The sequence below is a fragment of the Falco rusticolus genome, chromosome 8 (assembly GCF_015220075.1).
Source record: "Falco rusticolus isolate bFalRus1 chromosome 8, bFalRus1.pri, whole genome shotgun sequence".
Taxonomy (NCBI): domain Eukaryota; kingdom Metazoa; phylum Chordata; class Aves; order Falconiformes; family Falconidae; genus Falco; species Falco rusticolus.
This window is the reverse complement of record NC_051194.1, coordinates 38,139,271-38,163,862: the sequence shown is the minus strand read 5'-3', so window position 1 is coordinate 38,163,862 and position 24,592 is coordinate 38,139,271. Positions and strand designations below refer to the sequence as shown.

The following is a 24,592-nucleotide window of genomic DNA, read 5'->3' as shown; positions in this document are numbered from 1 at the left end:
TCAGGGAAGCCTGCCCCATTTGATCTTCAGGCAAGTAGTGCTGAAGCACGGTGGAGTGACAGAGCAGATTGTTGTCCAGTGATGGCTGAACCAGAGGTGTCCTGAGCTTATGCATAACTTCATGCTGTTAAATGGCAGTTGAGTGGGAAGAGCTTTTGGTCACTATCACTTAGAAGCCTACTTCAGATGAATGACCTAAAGGGGAATGGTTTTGTTTCCCATTACAGACCTTTGGTAAGCCTTCATGCTTTCAGGAACATGACTTTCTTCTGATACTGTCTTCTCTGAGGTCTGGCAGCAGGTCATATAACCTAAATAGAAACAGCTGCCTTTTAGACTTGGCCCTGAGGGCTAGACACTTGTATCCTCCACTAGATGTATGAAGGAATTGCACCTGTGTTCCCCTGGCATTACCATGAAAAATGGACTATGAAAGCTGGTGAACTCAACGCTTTGTGAACATCATGAAAAACTTCTTGGCCATGTCTTTCTGGAGAGTTAACATTTGACTTCAGACAGTGCTAACAATTACTCAGGCAGAAAGGTCTGATGGCAAAAGCAGTGTCCAGAGAGGCAATCTGTATGAACAAGATGAACCCATTTCAGAGCAGCACTGGTGTTTAGAAAGTGGGTTTAGCTATCCATTATAGGGAAGGAGAGCTCCTGGGGCTGGCTCCTTCTTCATCTAAAATGGAGGTGCAAATGTACAATATGAAGGCAGAGGGACTTGATTACATCAGCCCCTTCAGAACTGCTCCATCACGTCAGCAGTCCACATGTCTTTGCATCTACCTTACCTTGTTTCTGAGTTCCTTGTCAGGAACAATTGGCTACCTGTGATGGATGGGTGGAAAAAGATTTGCTAGGAAGGCTTTTCTTTTACCATTCCTTTGCCTTTCTGTTTCTACTTCCCTCACTCCCTGCCCTTCAAGTTTGCATAACTACACTTACATAAACTGTGCTAGCAGTGTTTTACACTGTCACTTGATATTTGTTGAGTGAGCTGTGTCTTTTGTCTGCAGGAGACTTGGGGATTTTCAGTTCCATGTACTTTGCAGCCCTTCTGCCCTTTGCTATGCTGGACACGTGGTCCAGAGTCAATCTTGTTAGTGTGATAACACATTAATACTACAGCAGTTCTGAAGGACAAAACCCCAGGATTGGGATCCTGTAATCAAACAGACCTGGAACAAGAAAGGACACTTACCTTGAAGCTGCATAAAATGAGTGATGGTGCAAAGCAGACCAAGTTTGCAGCTGCACTGGTGCAGTAGTTGGCAATCCTGGTTGCCTGGATTTGGGATTTTCTAGGACATGGTGTACAGGTGCAGGTGAGAGGGAGGAGTAGGTTTATCAGGACTCCTGTGAATGAAAGGTGCCAAGCTCTGCTAATCTGATGAATCTTATTTCAGTAGCTACTTATGGGATAGTAGTAAAATCCCAAAGTATTCCATGCAACTGCTATAAAGATATGAGTGGTAGATTTGTACTGCCTTTCTTGGAGGAAGATGGAACAGGAAGCTTTTTTGTTTCCATACCCCATCAGATAAAAGAGGTGTTTTGAGCCATTTCACAGTAGCTGCCTAATGTTCTCCTTGAAGTCTTTTTCAGCACGTTTTAAACAATCACCCCTGTCTTGTTTCCTGGACCTGTTTTTAATGCTGATGAATGTATGGAGCATAGCAAGAATAAAAGAAGTCTGAAGATCTTTTAACAGATCCCCTTCCAATTGATTTACAAAGTTTCCTCAGTGTGCCTTTTCCCTTCTCCTTTGCAAGTGACAGCTCATGTCCACTTGTTTGTAATATATTCAGCATCTGTCGACACCCTTCCAGCCTGGAGCTTGAGCAGAGAGCCATCTTGTCCAAGGCTGGTAACTGAGCTTGGAGGCTGCTGTCAAAAATAAAACCTGCTGAGCTTGAATCAGATCTGGTTATCTGAGAACTGGAAACTGCATGAAGGACAGAAGTGACTGAATTGATGATTAGGAGCACTTAATGCTTTGCCTTGGCTAGGAGATCTTGATATGAAGGTTTGAGAGGAGAGGAAGAACATGAAAAATTGCTTCGTTGAAGTGCTGTGTTTAAGGATTTAGCAAACAACAACAAAAGCTGCGGCTGTAGCATACAAAGGAGCCCTCTCTTTTGTGTTCCCCCTGCCTCTTTTTTTTTTTTTTAAAAAAAAAAAAAAAAAAGGCAAAGCACCCTGAGATGCCTCTTGTACTCTCCAGCTTCATGTGCCAAATGATATACAGATGCAAGGCAACACAGGCGCACAGCAATCAATCCCTGTTGTCTGGTGCAAGTGTGGCAGAGCTGCAGCACAGCACCCTCTGCCCTGCGGTAACGTCAGCCTAGCTGGGCTCTCTGCTGGCCTTTACATCTTCTGCAGCTTAAGAAGAAGACACTTGAGAAGTCTGCACTGCCTTGTGTAGAGGACGCGGTTGTGATCAGCTGGGAAGATGGGGGCAGCTGAACTCATGTCATTGCCTCCTGTGGGAACACATACATGACTGGTAACATGGGGGTGGCATCCCCTTTCACACTGCTGGTAAATTCCTGCCTAATGCAGGCAGGACAGTGAAGTGTGGAAGGGCCCTTCCACAAATGGTGATACCAGGCAATGTGTCATTTGTAGTGTACCTGATACAGGTATGTTGGGGGTCCTTGTGCCCTTCACCTTTGATTTGTGCTTTTGTGAGAAGAGAGTGAAGCATTTTTGGTCTCACCTTTGGAGTGATGCTGCCAGGCCAACCAGGTGGTCTTGGCTTAGTTTTTCCATGGTATCTTCCCCCTAAAGATCTCCAAGTTCAGTGTCCATCTTGCTGGTAGCTAATAGAGCAAACCTGCCTGATGCGGGTGTGTTCACAGTAGCTGTTGGAAGGACAAGGCTTGTGCTTGGCAGCCTGTTCTTAGACTCTGAAGAAAATCTGGGGACTGGTCATATGACTTAAAAAACTGCTGATTTGTTCAGTCTTTTCAATGTTGACCTTTGAGAGGGTGCTACTGTAGGGTCTCATGAAAGAAGGCTTCCATATTGCCCATTTTAACAATCCCTGCAAGCATATTTTGGACTTTTCCTGGGACAGCTAATAAAAAATAAAAAACTACAGAGGATAACAAATAACATAATAACAGGGGAGCAATTCTGTTTGTGACTTTTTTTTTTCCTTCCTAAAAAAGCCCCTGAAAAATAAACCAAAAAGCTTTATGTAACATTTTAGGTGGAACAATGTGCTTGTGAGTGTAACTTTTAAATATATCCCAGGGATATTGGGAAGACCTGAGTTTGTGGTTTGGGCGGTTTTGGTTTTGTATTGTTTTTCTGTTTGTTTGATTTTATTTATTTTCTTTAAAACTCAGCTGGATCCATTCAAAAGTACTATGAACAATTGTTTTCACTTAAAGTATTATCTGAAATAAAAGCAAGGGTATGCATATAGAGCTCGCCTGTTTCTTCAAAGATCTTGTTATTTATAGACTTTTTGCCAAAGCTGGTGCCACAAAAAATTGACTGAGCCCCTGGGCTTAGTGTACACTTGAATATCATCTGTATCTCTTTCCTTAATGAGTCTGTATGAGGCTGGAATTAGCAGATCAGCTGCACCGTACTTCCTGTGCCTTTTGGTTTAAAAACTCTGATTTGCAGAACAATTCCACTGCTGTTTTGTGGAAAGCCAAGAATCAACCCCTGAAACTTGCTGAGTTTTAGATATTATTGCATGGAGGAAGTAGTGGTGAGCCTTTGGAACAAGGTTAAGGACTATGAATGTTTTTAAAAGCATCTCTACTGGCTGGATATCTGTATAGCACTCATTAAACTATCTGGATGCCATCATGCTATGAGTCCTATATAAGAGGTATAGAAATAAACAATCTGTTCAGTTTCCTGGTGATATCCTGGGAATTTGGAGAAAATACTGAAGAGGACTGGGTCACTAGATGACCTTTCTGCATCAAAGCAAAAAAAATGCTCCCAAAATACCAACACTACACTGCTCCTTTAACCCATATGTATTGAAATACAGGCAAATTTCAGAAGTCTTTGGATCGTTTCACAGTTCAGATCCTTCTAATCTATAATGCAAGACTGTTCATACGGTAGTAGCAGGAAGCTGCTGGGGTGTTGCAGGGAGTAGATGGCTTCTGGAGGCAGGACGGCTAGGTGATAGGTTTAACTGTGGTCTCCTTCCTACTTGTCTAATGCTAGTCAAACAGCATTGGATATGAAGTACTTGTATAGTCAGGTTGGGAGGATGAAAAGGACTGACTGTCTTATAGTAACCTGAGAGTTACTCCTGCTGCAAGTATGAAGTTTTCAGAGAAAAGTGAGATAGAAGGTGTTGGCTTGTTGCTCTTGGAGTGCTTCAGGCAGCGTGGTGATTAAAGAAGCAAAGGAGTACTCGGACCTTCACTCAGAAGAGAAGAGGATCATGGAAATCAGTCAGAACCACCCCAATTCCTAACAAAACCCCAGTTGTCTAGTGGGTATTAGCTAAAATGCAAGTTGCAGCTGTGTCTTGTTTTTTATTTTTAAATGCACAAGCTTTGGACAGTTCATTCTAGTGTTCAGACCTGCTCCCAGGCTTCCCCATAAGTAGTCCAGAGTTACATGCAAAAGGGGGGGGGGGGGGGGGAGGGAGAAAACTGAATACACTTGGAGACTGGAGACTTCAGGGCTCTCAGTGGGTTTTTAACTTACTGTTTTCACTATATGACCACTTATTTCTAGATCATGAGGATTTGCCTGGTTCTGCCTTTATTTGGAGGATCTGTCTTTCTGAAAACTGGCTGGATAAGTTCTGAAGACTGACTGCATAAAATAAGTAGAAACACTTTGGATGTTGTTGGTATTATTCTGTATAATGTGCCGGAATATTACGGCTTTGCCTTCCATAACAGTCAGTGCTTATTAACATTGAGGAACCCATGAAAGGTTTTTCATGGACTCACCAATGTTAATAAATGCCGACAAACCTTCAGTGCAGCTGGTATAGTCTGTGGACAGATGAAACTCAATGATAGTCTGTGCACAAGTGCGTTACTACAGGTCTCTGGACTGTCCCTTCTCCAGTGTCTTTTGTTAGCAGCCACCTGCAGTGGTTCAGGTTGGTTGGGGTCCTGAAGTCTGGGTGAGTCGTACAGAAATATACATGTGTGAATATATGCAAGTTTAGAAAACTTGAGTAATGTGGGTACCTGCTCAGTGACTGTCATAGCATATAGGATTTTGCCTTAAAGGGGATGAGAGTGCCTACATACAGAACGTCAGCTCCTATCTTTGTTTGAAGCAGTTAGATTTAACTGCTTGAAGAACATGACTTGAACTTGCACAAAGGTGCTGCCTGTCCTGTATGCAACAGGTGGAAAGGCTGTGTAGGCAGTATGTCGTGAATTTTGGTGGTGAAGGAGAAACCTCCAACCTGGGTAGGTATTCAAGAACAAGCTTTCTGGAATTACTTTCCTGACTCAGGGGAGCAGGAAACAGAATAAGGCTGGCAAAATTATTCTCTCAATCCTCTGAAGTGGTCATACTTGATTTCTGAATAAGGAAATTTCAGCTTTCGGAGGAAAATGCTCTGCTCAGGAGGTGGTAGTCCTCAACAGACTCCTTCCTCTAAGAGGGAGGGGTTTTGCAAAGAAGTTTGTGCCAGCCAGGTGTGGAGCTTTTAGCCTGTCCCATTGTGCTACTCCTTTTCTTTCCTCCTTCTGCTTACTTCAGTTTTCTTATTGACAATATACTATAGTTAGAGACAGTGTTAGCAGATCCTGGTAGTGAAGGCTTCCCTGACTGAGTGGCATTAAGGCAGAGAAATGTCAAAGCCCAATTTAGAAAAGTGATTTGATCACAGGGTGGAAATGGAAAGCAAAGTACTTGGTACCTCCCTCAGTAAAAATTGAGTACGTCAGAAGGGTGGGAATGGACAGGGGGAATCTGCTGCAGGCTCTACTCCAGAAACAGAGGCTCTTTATGCTGGTCCTCAGATGCTGGTCTTGCTGAGACAGGGAGTGAGTTCAGCAGATATATTGCAGATGCTGAGAGCAGTAGAAACAGAGGAAGAAGTAAGCAGGGTAGTGAAAACCATCCTAGCCTTTTTCCTGGTGTAGAAGATTCTGTAGGGATTCTGGCCCCATATCTAGGAGGGCTCTTTATCTTGGGCACAAGGCTTTACTCATGGACACAGGAATTTTGACTTGCAAAGCAAGACAGCAGTTCTTTAACAACAGCCTAGGATAGAGTTTCTTGAGCTTCAGGTGCAGCCCAAGATTTGCTAGACTTGTGGAGTAGTATGAGAGGAATGTGAGTCTCTGGACCTTGGCCACTCCTTGCAATTTTGCTGCCTCTGTGTTGTGCCTCAACACCATTCCTTATCTTTAGGCTGTGGGGTGGACACGGGAGACTGACCAGTGTGCAGAGTTAAAATACCCAGAGCCTTCTCTCTCTCCACTTGTTGGCTGTCCTGGGCTGAACAAGTATGAAGGTTAGACCCAATTCTTCTCATTTCATTTACCTATGCTCTTAGGGCACTTGATAATGATATACTGTGTATAATGATGTAGTGTTTGATAACCAGTACTATGAGTGACGTGAATCCCTTGTTCGACAACCTGTAACTTGAGAAAAGCATCCTCAAAGGAAGCCAAGCACAGGAGGAAGCATCTTATGAGTAGAAGATTTCGCAAGCTTGCTCTGATTAGTCTTCATAGTGAATATCATTAAGTAATGTAAGTACCTTTACGGAACAGGGAACGCAAATACAAAAATTATGTCCTCCATGTCATAGTACTGATTAACATGTTTCTACATGTTTTTGTTTTTGAGATGTTTTAGTGCAGCAGCTAGCTGAGTCTTTGCATCCATTTATGGTGGATACTAGCTGCCTTGCCCCATGGAGAGAAACTGAACATGATAACTTAGATTTGCTTGAGGTCTTGGGTGAAGCACACAGCGCAGTTAGGCATAGCTTGTCCCCATAGGGCCATTGCTACGGGCTTGTATGCTGTAGTTGCTTCGAGGAAGGTCTCTGAGTTCAGAACGGGGTTGGCAACTGCTGCAGCCAAACAATCCTCTTTTTATGCTTTGTAGAAAAAGGGGTGCAACATGCAGCTTCGAAAATGGGACAGGTCCTTTGTGTACTCCCTTCTTGGGGATATTACTTATTACTGGTGATTTAGCCTTATGGATAAACTGACCATTGTTCCAAGCCACCAGACTTGAAATCAAGTCCTGCACCTGCTGTACTAATTTCTACATCTTGTCCTGCACCTGGCATGATCAGAAATAGGGGTGTATTCTTAAGATGCTGACTTCAGTGTGGTGACACTTGTTGCCATGAACTTTCTCTGAGCCTATTATGGGGAAGCAGGTTTCTCCAGGAAATAATCCAGGATAAGAAAGTGAAGCTCCTTTCTACCCTGCCCCCCCCCCCCCCCCCCTTGACTATAGAATGAGGGAGAAAGACGAACCTTGTAAGGCAACCCAGTGTGAGTAATGTTAAACTCAAGAGGTGTGTCCTGAAGGTGCAGATCAGGGTGAGGCTGCTTTTTAGTAGCTGTCAGAATCAGCTGTTTGAGTTGAACCTTCAAGGCAATGCAGTGTGACTTTTGCTCTGACAGAAACTTTGCAATATAGTGCCATTTAGGGAAAGTGGCAGTGGCACATGTTTCTTTGACCATAGGCTATACATGCTGTTATTACCCAGTCATGCTTCAATGTATATTACACTTTGACTGTGGTATGGAGGAAGGAGTGAGGTCTTTTTGAGGAGGATGTTTATTCACAGACAAAGTAGTTGACCTCCTGTTGCTGTCCTCTTCAGGATCTGAGAAGAATAGCTTTGAAATGTGGACTAGGATCAGTCTGGCTTAAATTACACCTGAAATGCTTGTCTTAACTTTTTAAAGTCTTTCATTAGCAAGGGATCTCCATGCAATCTATTGTGATGATGTAAATTCTTCACTACCAGCATATTTTTTGGGGATGTTATGAGACTTCAACACCCCAATGTGACCAGAAAATTATATTTTTAGGTGTTTGGGGTTTTTTTCCTTTTCAGGTTGGGTTTTAGAATATGGCTAAGCATGCACATCTCACATACTTCAATTAGAGGAACACCTGTGAAAATCAAATTTAATGTGTCTTGAGCTGAGCACTCAAAATTTGTCATCTCATCTCTGTACTGCTTTCACTGTTGCTAGCTGGAGGTGCCAGGGATAAATTTGTTAACTCTGTGACATGCTGAACAAACACTCCTCTTTACAGCTGGATGGATGTGACATTGGACATGGCTTTTCTAGGTCATTCAGGAAGTCTCTAACAAAATGCTGTATTGAACCCTGATTGCCCAGTGATGGAGGCAACGTCCTGTCTTTGCAGGATCTATTGAACCTTGTTAGCAAGTAAGAAGCAAACAAGAACTGCTCTGCGCCAAGTGTGACATTGCTTTTCCCATCTTCCAGTGATCTGAGGGTCTTGCTGATTGCTCAGCCACAGGAATAATTTCCTCAGTTTAAAATGAAGCGTTAATATGTTTGGAGTTTCTTCCTCTCCACCCCCATCCTCCTTTGTCCAATTCTTTCAAAGAAAGACTTAATTGTGCCAGGCTTGCATGAGGAAAGCCAGGCTGCCCCCAAAACCAGCTGAAAGGCAGGCATGGAGGGCAGGAGGATGTGCCCTGCTCCCAGAGAATGTCAGGAAGGAAGCAGGGCTCTCACTGCCACTCTTGCTTTTCTCCCCAAGCCTGAGTGCAAAACCCAAATTACTCCATGAGCATAAATCTACTTTGTTAAACAAGTCACAGTTCATTTGAGCAGAGAAGAAACCAGGCTTAATAAGATAAAAAAGCTTATGAAACTTCCTTTGTAAGTCAGGTGGCTTTGTGCTTTCTATCAGACTTGGACACTGTTTTCTTCTGCCCCTCTTCAGAGTACAACGTCTCCCGTGGAAGAACAGGCAGAAGCCTGAGATCAAAGGTTTATTTGTTCTGTTGCTAGTTGACCCATTGGCACATGCCAATTTGTTGCAATTCAAAATTAGTCACAGTATTTACTGGCTCTGTGCCCAGTTGGTAGTTGGAGATTATGCAGAGCTGGCAGACAAAGCAGAAGTCAGAGGCGTCGTTTACGAGGGGTGGAGAGGTCAGGAGATGGAGTGATTTAGGAGTATTGGGCTCGTATCAGTAAGATGTAACCACAGCCCCTTCTCCAGTACAGGGGGCAGTAAGATGTAGACCTGCAGGGCTCAGCTTCTCTGGCTGTGGGCTTAATGACTCCCTCTTCAGGGCTGGACCACCCTACCTTCAGATGTTTCTAACGCAGATTTAGCTCCTGTTTGGGATCCACAAGCTGCATTCATTTTTTGCCTTCCTACTTATCACTTATGTTCTATACACTGGTTGTTGGCCTGGGTGACCCATATTCTGTGAAAAGCAGAGTTTTATTAGGTTACTGGTTCACATAATGGGTCTATATGGGGTTTGCTGAGAATATTTGGGGTTTTAGGGCTTTTGTTGTGGCACTTAAATTTCAGAAGAGAGTAAGGGAAGGTGTTGAGCGATAACTGTGGATGCATTAAGCAACTGGCCTGTATTTCTCATATTACAAAGCATAAATGTGAATCTGTTACAGTTGCTTTTTAGAGCAAAGCAGAACTGCTACTTGTCTGATACTGCTTCTTGATGCTAGCTGCTGCTGCACTGCTGACAAGTATTTGTCCTTGATGGTGACTGCTGTTCTATGTCAGTTTGGTGGTCACAGGACTGATCTCAATTTCCTTAACATCCGGTGCTCAAAGCAGAGCACTAGAGAGAGACACTAAGCTAAGCAGTGTGTGAGGTTTGCCTTTCCAGGAATGCTTCCTCCAGTACACCTGGAAAAAAAAAAGAAGGTAAACTGCAGCCAGATACGGTGCTTCCTTTTGAGTCCTACAAAGCTGTGGTATTTAGGTAATGCCCACTCACCCTGTGAATCTTATGGTCTTGCCTCTGAGAAAAATCTGCAGCTTGGATTTCCTTAAGTAAACATTCCATTTTGCTGGGAAAAGTTGCTGTTTTTTAAAGGCTGTTTCATGCCTTTACTTCTGACCATTGCTAGCAGAATGGCGGGTCTCTGGTACAGAGGATTTCTGGATTTTTCTGTTACTTCTGTGTTATCTCACTTCTTAAAGTATAGCAATTCAAAGCTGACTGCAGATGGTTCTGCCTGCAACAGCAGATTACAAATACATCAATGACATGAGAGGAATGTGGTAATTTACTTGTTTGTTAATAGCATCTTGCCTCATAGGATCTTAAAGTGCTTTTAAAACTTCAGTCAAACTCTAAATCTCCTTGTTCCTTGCTGCTTTAATTCAAATACAGGGAAAACTGAGGCTCCGTGAGTAGAATTTGGCTGTGTCTGGAGATGCTGCAGTAGCTGGTCACTTGCTTGTGGTCCTAGTTCATAATAAACACAGAGCACCTGAATATCTAGCTAATTGTTGAAAGAGACTTGCTTTCTGAGCGACACTGGAAAATGATGTCCAGTGCCTGAGGCCAAAAAACATTGGCTAGGATCATACCCTCACCCTGCCACGGTGAGTCCATAGCAAGCCAAGACTGGAACCCACAGCAGTGCTGGAGGTCCCTCTGAAATCCATCCCACAAAGTGTTTTGTGGGATTCATACAAAGTATTACCCGCTTCACCCTTGCTTGCACTATCTTGAAATGGTCCCTATCTTTACGCAGAGCCAGGACGTCTCAGGTCAAGGGCAGTCCAAGGATCCTAGCCATGGTTGCTTCTTAATCTTTTAAATGCCATATCCATGCCTGGTGTGGTTTGCCTCCAGACAGCAGCTGACAGATCACACCATCTCTGATCCGCCTGAGATTTGGGAGCTGCAGCAAGGTCCTGACTCCTACCCTGGTAAATCTGCTCCATTAATAGCTATCAAAGAGCCTGAAGTTTCCATCCGAACTTTATCTGGCTTTGCAGTGAGCTGGGGGATTAAAGACCATTGCAAGGGAAGGGAGGGAGCAGCCATGGCTCACTCGGAATAGCCTGACCTATGACGGCACATACCAGCCTGGGGAGGGGAGTTGTCCTGTGAGCTCATGGGTTATTAGCAGTGAGCACAGACGTGCCTGCAGTCAGCAGCACACCCAGGGCCATCTGCTCCGTCCCTGGCTGGTTTAGGGGGTCCAGAGGGATGTGGTAGCACAACATGCCTGTACAGGTCTTTGATGGAGAGCTGGGAGCCGGCTCGAGGGCCAGCCTTGTGGAGCCGTCGTTTTTATGCTGCTCAAGTGGTTTAGGGTTTGACCTCTGGGCTGTTTGTGTGGGGCAGATGTGTTTTGGAGTGAAAGCTGTATGAGAAGTTGTCCCCTGCCCTGCTGCAGCCAAGGGCTGTTGTCTCTCCACTGTCATAGCAAGTAATAAAGGGATCAGAGAGGGCTGTGTGGCTGGGACTCGCCTACAGGGCCAGCAGGTGTGGGGCACGTGCCTTCACCTACCACATTGGGGAACAGTATAGGAAGCAAGAGCAGGTTTTTTTAATGTAGCCAAGGATTCACTTCTCACAGCCTCTGTCTTGTAACTGGTTTTGTTTTCCTTGCCTTGTTCCACTGCTGGCATCCCCAAATCCTCTGTTTCGCGCACCCCATGTCACCACTGTGGAAAAATGTAGGGTTTCTTCCTGCACCCTCCCCCCCCATTCAGAGCTGCTCCTCAGCTCAGCATCACTATTGCAGCAGGAGTTTTTTCCTGAGAGATAGGCTGAGAGCTGGAGCCCCTTCCAGTGCCCAGCATTTTGCAGGACTTGTACAGAGCACCTCAGTAAGTGAATGTTCCCAGCTGGCCGGATGATCCCAGATTCAGAGTTCATGTGCCTCAAGGAGCAGTGGAACTGCAGATTAAGTTCTTGGACATGTGGCAGCCACGCACCTGCTTCCCACAATGAGCAGTCTGTGGGTGCTGCTCAGTGTTTTACACCAGGAAGCACTGTGACTACTGAGGCTGTTCTAAACCTTTGACCCTGGCGACATATTCTGGATTCTTCAGAGTTAAATGGTCTCCTTCCCTCCCCTCCAGGCTTGAAAGCATCAAGTCTCCTGACTAGCCATAAAAAGCTCCTTTATATCCCCAATTATTCTATTAATCTGCACACTGGGAACATCATTCTGTTTTGGAATCTGCAGCTTGTGTACTTTATTGTTATTGGTGATGGGTGCTACTGGTGTGATGGCTCTTTGGGCATCTAGGAAGTTACCCAGCAGGTGGGAAAACCATGCTCCATGAATCTGGTAGCCTAGGGGAGTACAGCTGAACACCAGGACTTTGAGCAGTGTCCTTCTGGGAGAGGTTCACCATACCACCTGATGAGAAAGATGAGACCATACTGAATCCCCCTCTCCGGCTGGTGTGGCAGAGGGATGTGTAGCCCCAGCAGCAGTGTTGCTGTGGCATGTGCTCCCCTTCACTGCGGCAGATGAGCAAAGGAGGCACCGGTGGCTGGCATACAGGACTCTGCCTGTCCGAACATTATTGCTGCTTCTGCTCTCCTGCAAGCTGTTACGTACCAAAGGTTTGAGAGGAAGAAGGGACTATTTGTGCTATATCCTGCTGTGTAGACAGGTTTACCCAGCATGTTAGGTGCTTGTAGCTGCAGTGTTTGTTGCTGTTGTGTCACTTGAGTTGCAGAAAGTTGTGCTTCTAACTCTGGAGGTTTTTGGTTCCGTCCTTTGTCACAAAGAAGGCATTCTTCATCTGTATGTGTCCTTTCCCCTCCTTTTGCTGACACTTGAATACCTCGGCGATTCCTGGAGGTGAAGAGAGGCTGTTGGAACAGAGGGATGTTGAAAACCAGTGATTCCCTCCTAGGCATTCAATCCTAGCCTAAATAAGGGGACTTACTAGCCGGGTGCTGAATGACTGCACTGATATCATGTCTAGTGCCGGAGTCAGTTATTGTGGTCGGGGTGAGCTGGGAATATCTGTGTTTGTGTGGGAGAGGGGAACTGAGAGTATCCAAATAGACATAACACAAATGTCCTCCACCTTGGCAGTGTAAAGGATAAGTGGGCCAGTAGGTGCATTGGGAGTTGGACTAGATGAGCGTTGTAGGTGACTTCCAACGGAAAATACTCTGTTCTGCATTATGTTGCATGGACCTTTTCAATGCCATTTTGGGGACCAGACATGATAGTCTGATCCCTGCCCTACAGGGGAAAAGTCCTCTTTACATCCTCTGGGAAGGTCCGTGGGAAGCAGAGGAAGCTGGTTTGGGTGGCTGTTCCGGCTAACCCGCAATCTTTCAGAGTGGCTGGTGTGGGTACACTTAATAGTGGCCTTCCTCTAGACCTGATGGCAGCAGCATGCACCTGCTTTTCCATCTTGGCCATCTTCCCCCCAGGAGGGGCTGACCAGGATGGCTGACATCTGTGGCTAAAGGACTGCTGTGCTCAGAAGAGCATGAGAGACTTCAGCTTTCCAGTGCTTTCTGCCTCTTGGGCAGTCATACCCTTGCCAGCTAGAGCTGCCTTGCTTCTTAGGGGGCTCCCTCAGCATCCTTTCTAGCTCACCCCGTGTTCCCCAGAACTTTCTCTGACTGAGGACCGGGTGGGCTTTCCTCTTTATTGGACCTGCAAGATGAGGCTTTTTTTGGCATGGTCAGGTTTTCTTTTTGATTAACAAAAGATGTTGTAATTGAGCTTAACCAGCTACAGTTTACACTGTTCTATCCATGCTGGAGTTGCTTGGGGCCTGACAAGTAACTGCTGCCCTCCTCCACAGCTGCAGTTTGCCCACCCTTCTTGTGAGGGACCTGCCTTCCCACCCAGGAGATGAAATGCTGCTTTGTTCAGAGCCTGGGAGTGATCCATTTAGCTGCATGGTCATTAAGAGAGAAGGGTGATAAGGGAAGTAGTCTGATAAGGATTCCCCGCCGCCCCCCCCCCCCCCCCCCCCCCCCCCCCAGGCTGTGCGGAGCTGTGCTGTGCAGGGAGGTGGTGAGAGGAACAGGACTGGCTGCTGACACTCTCAGATGTGACGCTTAGACTGAGTGTCACATAGATTCATGGTGTAAGGTCCTCAACTGCTGTCAACAGCCAGCTCCTGCCCAGCATGTGCATAGTCAGAAAAGGTGAAAGGAAGGTGGGACTCCAGCTGCTCTACCTTCTCCCTCTAAGAAGGTCTTTGCATGGCCTTCTGTGTTTGAGGACACTAGCTATTCTGGGAGCAAAACCCCTCACCCTGTCTAGACCAGAGACTACTGTTAAATCGGGATAAGCGTAACTCGGGCATATTAGGGATGTGGTTTGTTTCTTGCTGGCCCAGGAGAATAAACAACTAGGTTGCTACTGCCTTGTCTGCAAGAAGCATTAGACCAGTGAAGGACAAACCTCAGTCATGCTCTTTGGTACAGTAAAGCGTAAGAGGTATGAGTTCATCCTGATTTGTCCTTAAGTCCTTTTTCAAATTACGAGTGTGTGGAGAAATATGCCAGATATTCTGATCGCAAGAACAAGGGAGAATTTTCAACTCTCCTTTCAGCCTCATGGGCAAAAACTTGAAAAAGTTTCTCTCTCTGCTTTGCTGCATCTGTGTTTGAAGTCTCCAATTTCTTTTCTTCTTTTTTCTGCAGGTCCTTCAGAAGCTTGGGAAAGCAGATGAAACAAAAGATGAGCAGTTTGAGCAGTGCGTGCAGAACTTCAACAAACAGCTGGTAAGATAACTGACGATACGTAATTAATTACACCCTGGGTTTCAGTATTAGCTTCCAGTCATCTGCTACAGTATGCAATTGAAGCCCGTTAAATTAAATGATGCTGTAGGCCTGTTGAAGTGACCCACAACTTGTTCACTTATGAGAAATTACGCTGCGTCTTCCAGTGTCCCTGTCATGGAGTCGGTGAGAGTGTATGCTGGAAAATAATACTTGTTCTCGACCCAAGTTTAGGAAAAAGAATGGCTCAACCAGACACTTTCTTTAGTTAGCAGCTGCTTCGTAATGTAGTTTTTCCTGCTGGGCTGGAAGCAGAGATAGAGCAACATTGTGTCTCTGAAAGAATAGATAGGATGGGAAACGGGTTAGAAATCAAAAATAAAATGGAAAAAAGGCAGTTTCCGTTTCCTAAGCGCAGTGGAGGGCAAAAGACAGAGAAGGCAAATGGTGATAAGAGAACATCTGGCTAAGATCTAAATCTGATGTCCTCCCCATCCTTGCACAATCACGGTGTCAGGCCTCAGTCATTAGTATTCCTTGCGTCTGCTTCATCCCTGTATTTTTAGCGCACAAAAATATTTTAACAGTGTAGCAATTTTTCCCCACCCTCCTACTTAGACAGCACTAGGTTTATGTTTTGAATTGGGTGTGTGGTGGGTTTATTTTTGTTGGTGATTGTTTTTATTGTTTGTTTGTGTTTTTTTAGACCTGGAGCTTTCAGCCACCCAGGGGAGGGGAAAACATCAGTTGCCTCAGGGGATTTGCACCCCGGTGCTTGGTGTTGGGGGAAGTCTCGCTAGTTTTGTGGCAGGGAATGCATGCCACGCTCAAGTAGTGCTGAAGAGATCTTTTACCCACTTTGTGCCCTGACATATTTAGGAAGTTTTTCTGGAGCTGTTAGCGGCAGCTGCATTGTGGCTGTTAAGACTCAGCAGATGAGGGTATGTGTTGCAAAACCAGCTGAGAAGGGATTCGCTACAGCTGAATATAATGAAAATCTTTCAGTCTGACTTTGACTTATGTCTCACTGGAGCTGACTGCAGATTCCTGGAGACTAACACTCATTCTTTTGGCAGCAATAGTAGCTGTTACTCTAGAAGTTCATGCAACATCTCTATAGCACGTCCACCAATGATACTGTCTTGTACAAAGGAATACAGTTTGGCTGCTTTCTGACAATGTGATGTTACCAGATGTGATTTTTCTGTATCATTTTTAAGTATCAGCAGTCAGGGAATAACCTTTTTAAAGGAGAAATACTGAAAAACTGAAATCTAGACTTCTTGGTCTGGTTGTCTGGGATGGCTTTTCAATTTCCAAAGCCACAAGTTCCAGTGGTGCACCAAGAAGCCTGTTAAAGAAGCACTGCCTCTGTACCCCTAAAACTGAATTTCTTTTCCTGTGTTGCAGGGGCAGGCCATGAACTAAATTCTCCAAGTAATTTGTCAAAGGAGCTGGAGGCTGCTCTGCATTGGTTGCTTGAGGGCTGTTGGTTTTGCTTTGGCCCTCAGTGTCTGTATTACTAAAATAAATGCAAGAAATGGCTGTTTTACCAGGGTTAACCATTTATGTTATTTAGGGTTAATAACATAATATGTTATTTAGGGTTAACCATAAATATGAGTTAGCTGGATTGTTAGGGTATCCAGGGCTGAGGAGTTGTTGTGCCAAGCAGACTAGGGAAAAAATGTCAGCTATAGGTGCGTATACATATACTTATAAATATATGTAAGTGTGTATATATATGTGTGATATCTGCGTGTATGATAGCTATGTATGAGATTTCTGTGGCCTTTCCTTAAAAAATTTGCTCCAGTGGGAAATGTAAGTCTGGAGGAAAGCTGATCTTTTGCTGCAGGCTTGTGACAGAACAGTTCTCCTGTGGAACTGGCTGGGCTGTGACCAGGCAGCAGCCTTGTTTGCTGCTTGATCAGAGGTTCCTCTGGCTCTTAAAGACTCTGTTGGGCAGCTTTGACACACGTGTCAGCTGCGTGTGGGCTGTCAGTGAGTGGAGAGCAAGTCTAAAACTCACTTATTTTCAGCCATGGCATCTTGTGGTTCTTTCAGACGGTGGTTGAGTGGGCATAAGGGAAAGCGTTGCACTTGCCAGCTCTCTGCCCATTCAGGTTCATTTACGAGCACTACTGAGGTCTCTGAATGGTAGGAGCTTTTTATCTCAAACAGATGGATTTGCTGTGTGACAAATGAGCTGGACGCAGCCATGCTTCTGCAGGGCTACAGGGCTCACCTGTGTCCCTTGAAGGTTGAACAAGCAGCACAACTGGACCTCAGACTCCCTCATGACAGATTATCTTTGGTAATTAACCTCCCAAAAAGTTCATTTGAAGGCTCCCCGCTCCTTCCCTTTCCTGGTGTCGCTTGTGTTCAGGCACCAGCACAAGGGTCTTGTCTTCGAAATTGTCCTCACAGACCAGGGAGCAAGAGGTCTGCTGCAAAGGTGCAACACAGCCCCTGCCTGAGGCATGCCAGGCTTTGGCATCTCTTCCCCTGCATCTGAAATACTCACTGGTGAGACAGAGAGTGGTAGGCTGGTGGCAGCCTTTACACCTGGCACAACGTTGTGTTTCTGCCTGGCAGAGTGGCTGGGTTTTGAATACCCTTCATGAGCTGTCACTCATGTGGAAGTTCTGGGTTGGTTTAAAGTGTTTCACACCAAACACATGAGAGGCAAGCTGCTGCTGGCACAGGCTGCATCCTTCTCTGCCCGTACCCCATGGTGTTCAGCACAGCCTCAGCCTGCAGGGCAGGCAGCGTGGACTTAATCTTTGCTCTTGTGGTGTCGGTTTGGCTGTGGACCATTACAGTCAGTAGCTCAGAGAGAGACTTCCTTTCTAGACAAGAACCCTTCATGCCCAGCAGTTCCCATTGCAGCCCAACGTAGCAAAACAAGTTGAACAGCTTGCCTGGTACCCTGGGGTGAGAGCTTCTCACCAGTTCATGGTTTGTGTCTTAATAGCTCTGAAGTTTTTCTGAGTAGGGGGCTTACCTGGAGCTGATGTTTCAGTTCTGGCCCCCTCAACCTGCTAATTCCACAGTCTGCTCTTCCAGCCTTATATTAATCTAATATGGAGCAGGACATTACCTGCCCCTCTCAGGTGCAGAACATCCTTCCTGATATTAAAAATCCTTCCCATCAGAACTCCAAAACCAGGGAGGTTATGTAAAGAAGGGATTGCAGTCTAATATTAGGATAAAATAATTTTTCTTGTAGACTGGGGGGAAAAAATGTTTTGGGAAACCTGTTTGCTACCAAGAAACGGCTCTATGGAAAGTCACATACTTAGCTAGGGCTCGGTGAAAGGTATTGTAAATAACAACCCCCCAACAAAACAAGAAAGTACAAAAAAAGATACAAAAGCACTCTTGTGTTTTTCTGTCACAGAACTATAAGTAATAGGTGGTTCTTTAGGTCTTCTGAAGGAGAGCTCTTCCACCCTCCCAAGCACAGCACATCTATTTTTAAAGGTGCATCTTCCTGTGCATAGTGTCCTTCGTATTACCCCTGCTTATGTTATAGGCTCACAGGGTTGAATTACACTGTGATTGCAAGTATGGCAATATCTGTTCAAACAAGATGACGCTTGTGTGTTTGAGTAGAACAACTTATTGTGGTCACTTCTATATTAGGACACAGTGCCATTGTCCCTGTGCAAAGGTTTTCATTCAGTTTGTTAGTGCAGGGATGAGAAATGCATGTGGGCTTCAGAACTGGCACTGATCTTTCATTTTTGTCCTAGTTTTACTTTCCTTCTGTGGAGGTTTTTTTTTTTTGTGTGTGTATATATATATACACACACACACACAATTTCTTCTTTATGTTCTTGCAATTTAAAAATTACTGTGTTATTAGGGTTTTTTTTTTAACATCTTTAGATTCAACCATACCTCTATAACTTCCCTCTGCACACCCTTAAACTCTTCAATAACTGGGAAGTGGATTAATTTTCCAGATTCCAGTTTAACTCTCTTCCTTACCTTTTTTACCTTTGAGTTCAGGAAGCATGTCTTAAATGTGCACTCAAGGGTGTTGAAAGCTTCTGTTTTGTATAGTGTTTGACAGCGTCTGACTGCATTGTGAGAGGTGTTTATACAGAATTGTGGCTGTGCTTGACAGCTTGCTGTAGCCTGCTTGAAGAAAGCAGGTGCTGCAGGCACAGAGAGAAGGCAGTTGCCAGAGTTTCTTGGGAAAGCATTAATGCTTAAAATAATAAAAAGAAATGCTTGTAGCAAGTGAGGGAGCTGCTTCACTAGTGGACAAGAAATAAAGCAATGGAAATGGCAAAGAAGGACTTGGATGGGAAGCCTAGGTGCCCAGGGGAGCTGAGGAAATGGGATTCATGGCAAAACTGTGCACATGGGCCTGTCTTTGAAAATCTTTCTGCCTGGAGATCTTGCAGGCTGTAAAGTCGATTCACTCTCCCTGGCAGGCTCGGTACTTTTAAGAGACTTGGGTAGTCCCATAGTCGTAGAGATCAGCTGTAACTCTGACTTTAAACATCAGAAAGATGTGACTGAGAGAGACCACTCCAGCTGCAGGATGCAGCGCTTCACGTCGGCTGACCACACGTTGCAGAGGGAGAGGTGTTGAGGTTGATTGTGCATTGCTGCAGTTGCACGCTTCAGTACTCAGGCCCTGACTTGCAGGTTTTTCAGGTGGTCTATCTAAAAGTCTTGTTTTGATGTTTAATTGCAATGCTGGTGTAGCTTTGAGGATACTTTTGTCCCCATGACTTTGGGACTGCATATCAAGACTTGAAGGGTTCATGTGTCCGGGTTGTCATGGGCTGCTTTGGCAGGACTCAGGCAAGTATAGGCACAATTTAATAGGTGGTTTCTGATTTTTAGGTGCTATAAATTTCAGAGTTACCATTCTAGATATAGCAGTGCCCCAGTGTGTGGTGGGGCAGGTTCTGCAGAGGACCTTCCCTGCTGATTAGTTTCTGATAACCTGGAAGTTGTGTTCAAATTTATTGTTTTTAAGAATGACTACAGCTGCAGAGTGACAATGTATTCATCGGAGGGATTTTGCATGGTATTGTCTTCTGTACCATTTTCTCTTGTGTTCTGACATCTCATCTTGCCTGTTCCAATCTGTGATTTCTAGCACAGACCAATTCTAGGCAGACAGCACTGCTTTCCTCTAAGACTTTCTTGCTTTCTGCATTGGGCATGAGCAAAGATATGTTACATCTTGACTGAACTGCTGCTTTTCAGCTCTGCCTCCCTGATGGTCCTCTGTGTGTGTGTGCGCGCTCTTTGATTACTCTTGTACCTCTTCCCTGGTGGTTTTTGATTGCGCTGTTAGGAAAGTCTGATCTGCCCAGGTTTCCACATTCACCTTAAGTCAACAAAAAGCTCTACATTTGTTTGCTCTGTGTTTTAAGAACTCCTAGGACTTTTGCAGCTGATGTGGTCATTATTTCTTCCTTCTTGTACTCGCTTTGGATCAGTTCCCAATGTTTCTCCAGACTAGGAGTCTGCTTTTCTTTTATAAAAGTAGCCAGCTCTTTCCCTTGTTTCCTTTGTTGATGGCAGGAAAAGAACAAGTGTGAACTTATCCAGAACTTTCGAGGCAAGGGAAACAAATTGGGCCATAGTATTGGAAGCAGATGTATTTCTCCACAAAGCTGTGCTAGCGCTGCCACTTCAACAGCTGGGCAGATTTAGCCTCTGCTTAGAGAGCGCAGCTGCACTGAAAGCACAAAGGATCACAGTGTGAGCCCAGTTGGGGAAAGAGGTGCTGGGGAGGGCTGATGGGAAGCATCTGCTTTTGAAGCTAGTAGCTCTGAGACAGCTGTCAGAGATGTCCTGCGAGCTCCTTGTCTCTGGAGTTGTCTTCAGCTGTCAAAATTCATTATGCTGGCCCCCCACCCCCAATGGGACTCAAACTGGGAAAGAGGAGGAGGCAGCAGGCTGTGAGGAAGGTGTGAGGTGTAGTTGTTGCTTTCCTGTGTTCTTGTTTTACAGCTAATTTGGGGGGTAGTGAGGATCCAGTGAGATTCTACAGAGTAAGAGAAACCCTCTTATAACAGAGGTCTTTGTCTCTCAACTTCTTTCTGTACTTGCATACTCCAGAGGTTATCTGCACAGACACCCTCAACGTTAGCTCCTTCCCTTGCTTTGATATGCTTTGCGATGGTGCTGGTCAGCTTCTCAAGCCTTGCTTTTCTCTTAATTTCATTTTTGTTTGTATAATGTCACTGCCTGGGTTTGGGAGTATTTCCCTGTCAGCTTCGCTCCACTGTCGATGATATATGGTATGGTAGAGGGGAGGTGTGCCTGAGTATGCTTATTCTAGTGCAGGAGACCGGTCATTTGGGGAGTGCATGTATGTGTGAATGTCTGGACCAACCTTGCTGTAAAAATCTCCACAACCCTTTCTAATCTAGGTTTTTGTATTGTGCTCAGCTGGGTCATATGAAGGCTCAAATTGGCAAGATTCCACCCATCTTCTGGTTTTAAGTCTTTGTTTCCTAGTGAGTGAGATCTGCTGCTGTCAGGCCACCTCCACGGTGAAGCTAAAGAAAAAGATGACTAACTCTGTATTTGCAAGCCATGTTTGGGCAGGTCAGAGGTCCTTTGTACCTGCTTTGCACTGGGGTTTTGGTTTGCAGTGTAGCAGGAGAAACTGGTGAGTTAAACCAGTACAAAATAAAGCAATTGCTTCTATCTTCTATATCCTACAGACTCCCTTTAGTTACACTTGTTGCATAGACCCACTTGCCCATGGTTTATAAACTAACTGTTGCCCTTAAGATCCTCTCTAGCTGGGTCTGGGGTATCTGGTCTCTGGGAAGAGCAGATCAGTTTTACCCACATGGAGTTACTTGGTACTTTGGTGGTATTGTTGGCCAAACATGCCTGCAGGTGTCTGGCTGTGGGCTTACCAAGTCAGGGCTGTGTGGTCTCCCTGTTAATATTTGTTTCATGTGGCCATAGGTCTGGTGTGTAGCTCATCTGCAGGACCCTTTTTCTTTATTTAGAAATGCTTGATGACTCCTTCTTACATTCTCTTTATATGAGAGAATAACTGATGGTCTTCTCCCTGTGTTCACAGTCTGAAGGCACAAGGCTACAGAAGGACCTCCGAACTTACTTGGCTTCTGTAAAAGGTAAGGTCTGCATGAGCAGGGGATCGTTTCCCATGCTGTGAGGTTTCTGCAGCCATCCCCTTCCTGTGTTTCTGCAGGTGTAAGTTGTAGGAAAGGTCGGCCTCGTCTGGGTGGGTGATCTTTTGGAATCCTTCAGGTCCAGCTGGGACGGAAAGGGGTTGTGCTTGTATGCCAAATGAGTGGTACTGTTTTAGCATGTAGGCTCTTGCATGTTCTGCTAGGAGAGGATGAACACAAAGGGTTTGATGCGACTGCATCCTTGGTTCCTTTCTCCCTCTGGTGACCTTGGTGATCTCTGTTATCAAGGGTCAGGCATTCTGTAAGGAGCAACTTAGCATTTGTTATAACCCTTCTGTGTCTCCATTCCTCAGGATGAGAGTTAAACTATGAGGGACACACTATTTCATTCTTTCTGACATGGTTCTCTCTTCTTTCCTAGCCATGCATGAGGCCTCCAAGAAGCTGACGGAGTGTTTGCAGGAAGTTTATGAGCCGGATTGGCCTGGGAGAGATGACACAAATAAAATAGCAGAGGTAAGGCTGTCCAGAATGTGGGGTCACCAGACTTGGTCTGTCGGTGGAAATGAGCTTTGGAAGCTGTGTCAGTGCACCACATTTCTTTAGGCATATGACTTTACAGAATAATTGGAAAGACAAACTCAGCATTGGGAAGAAGGGAAAGCTGACAGGATGTGTCCTGCATTTTTGTCTGTGTGGGATATGGTCCCCAGATGCTTGACTGCTACACAGAGCCCATATGCTTATGCCCACAACAGATTTGTTCCCCCAACAGTGGCTAAACAAGGGTGGAAGATGCCAAAAGAGAGTTAGTAGGGTCAACTGGATGTATTGCTTATGCTCTGTGCAAGAGAAAGGGCAAGCTAAATCTATGGCCAAAGCATGGTCAGAGCAGCCGCTGTGTAGCTGCAACAACTTCACAGCGGTACCACCAGCTGCCTTATTTTAATTGCCAACTTGTTTTGCTGAGCCATGTGTCACCCCAGCCTGCTTTTCTTCTCATCCCTGGGTGAGGTAATACCTGCCCAACTTGCCCAGATGTTTTCTGTGGAGCTTAGGGCACAGCCTGTCTCTTGACAGCTGGGATGCCCCATGGCATGTGTGTGTGGTGGGTCCAGCTGGATGCAGGCACCCTCTGCTCTCTTGCTCAGCTGTTCTGCTGAGCAGCAGCTGTGGCAGTTCAGTACTGTGGATCCATCCACCGTGAGGCTGCAGGACTGGGCTTATCTGCAGCTGTTGGTGGTGTTGGAGCAGTGGGGAAAGGGAGAGCAGGATTTTTCCTTCCCCTGCTTTCCCCTGCAGAAAATCTCACCTGAAATAACATCTGCATCTTACCCAGGAAATACTGACTTCAAAGCAGATAAATAATAATAAAAAAAATCTGAACATTTCCAGGTCAGTTCCTTCATTAACATGGAAACTTTCCATTAGGAAGTAATGTTGCAGTAAGTAATGGAATTGTAGATCAGCTGGTTGGGCTTCGTATTCTCTGTTGGCCTTGTTTCTTCCTGAGCCACTGTGGTGTGTCCTGGGAGACTGTCCCTCCAGAGGGTTTGAGCCAGAGGTGTCAAAGGGAGCATGAATCCCAAGAACTAACTGTAGCTGCTCTGAGGGTCTGCAGGAATATTTTCAGCCCTCCACCTCCCCCTTTTAATGCCTTTGTATTTTTCTCAATAAAAGACAAGTAGGAGAAAAGTGTTATTCCTGGGGGGGGGGGGAGGAATTCCCACATAAAACGGGAATTTGTCCCGAATATTTTAGCCAAAATTGTTTGCTCAAGTGGAAAAACAGGAGAGGGGGTAATTTCCACTTAATGCAAGGTGTTGATGGGAAGTTACTGTGCCTGAGATAAGATCAAGGATAAAATGTGCACAGGTTAGAGTGCAAGCCTTGGATGTGACCTCCATCAGGCTGTGGTGTGAGAGCTGAAGACTGCTGGAATAGCTTTCTGCTATTGTTCATTATCCTCCAGAAAGCTGTGATGTAAAGGAAAAGCAGAAAATGGTGCCAAGTAGCGTCAGGTGTCCCATTTTTGTGGCTGCTGGGAGAAGAAGGTAAAGCCAGCCTGATGTTCATCTTCCCTTCCACTGTATGGACTTGAGCACTGCAGGGGAAAGGACAGGCCTTCAAAGGAAGGTCCATGAAGGGTGCTGGAGAGGTCACCTGAATTAACAGCATCAGACTTCTCTGTTTCTGGCATGACAGAAATTAGTTTTCAACTAATTTCTCTGCTCCTTAGTTTTTCCAAATAAATTACTATTTTTTTTTTTAAGAGCTCTGGGGGACTGAAACTGTTTTCTGGAGCACTCATGGAGGAAAAAAAGAAACGTAGGGCTCTGTTCTTAATAGTGCATTACTTTTGTTTTTCAGAACAATGATCTCCTCTGGACGGATTTCCATCAGAAGCTGGTGGATCAGGCACTTCTGACCATGGATACATACCTTGGCCAATTTCCAGATATTAAAGTAAGATTATTTTAAAACCTTTTGATCTAGAGAGTCACAGCAGATGAAACCTCATAAGAATCAGCTTTGTGTATCCTCATCTTCTTTAGGGGGATGTGTGTGCTGTGCTGTGCTGCTTGCAAGCTCTCCTTTCTGAGCAGCCAAGATCTTTGCAGCTCTGTTGTGTGAAATGTTACGTTCTCCATTTGGGCTTAAAACGAGAGTGAAGAATCCAGTGGAAAGATGCTGAAGGGAAAGCATAAGTGTGAAAGAGGAGGATCCTTAAAATTCCCTATTG

General features: G+C 45.2%; 1 protein-coding gene across 8 annotated transcripts in view; it reads left to right on the top strand.

The window, feature by feature from the left end:
- BIN1 (bridging integrator 1) overlaps window positions 1-24,592 on the top strand; it is a 102,065-nt gene that overhangs the window by 28,604 nt on the left and 48,869 nt on the right. For all 8 annotated transcript variants that reach the window (XM_037397302.1, XM_037397301.1, XM_037397304.1 and 5 more), the window contains exons 2-5: window positions 14,618-14,698; window positions 21,777-21,831; window positions 22,271-22,365; window positions 24,220-24,315. In XM_037397302.1, coding sequence (XP_037253199.1) covers window positions 14,618-14,698; window positions 21,777-21,831; window positions 22,271-22,365; window positions 24,220-24,315 — 327 coding nt within the window. The remainder of the gene's footprint in view (window positions 1-14,617; window positions 14,699-21,776; window positions 21,832-22,270; window positions 22,366-24,219; window positions 24,316-24,592) is intronic.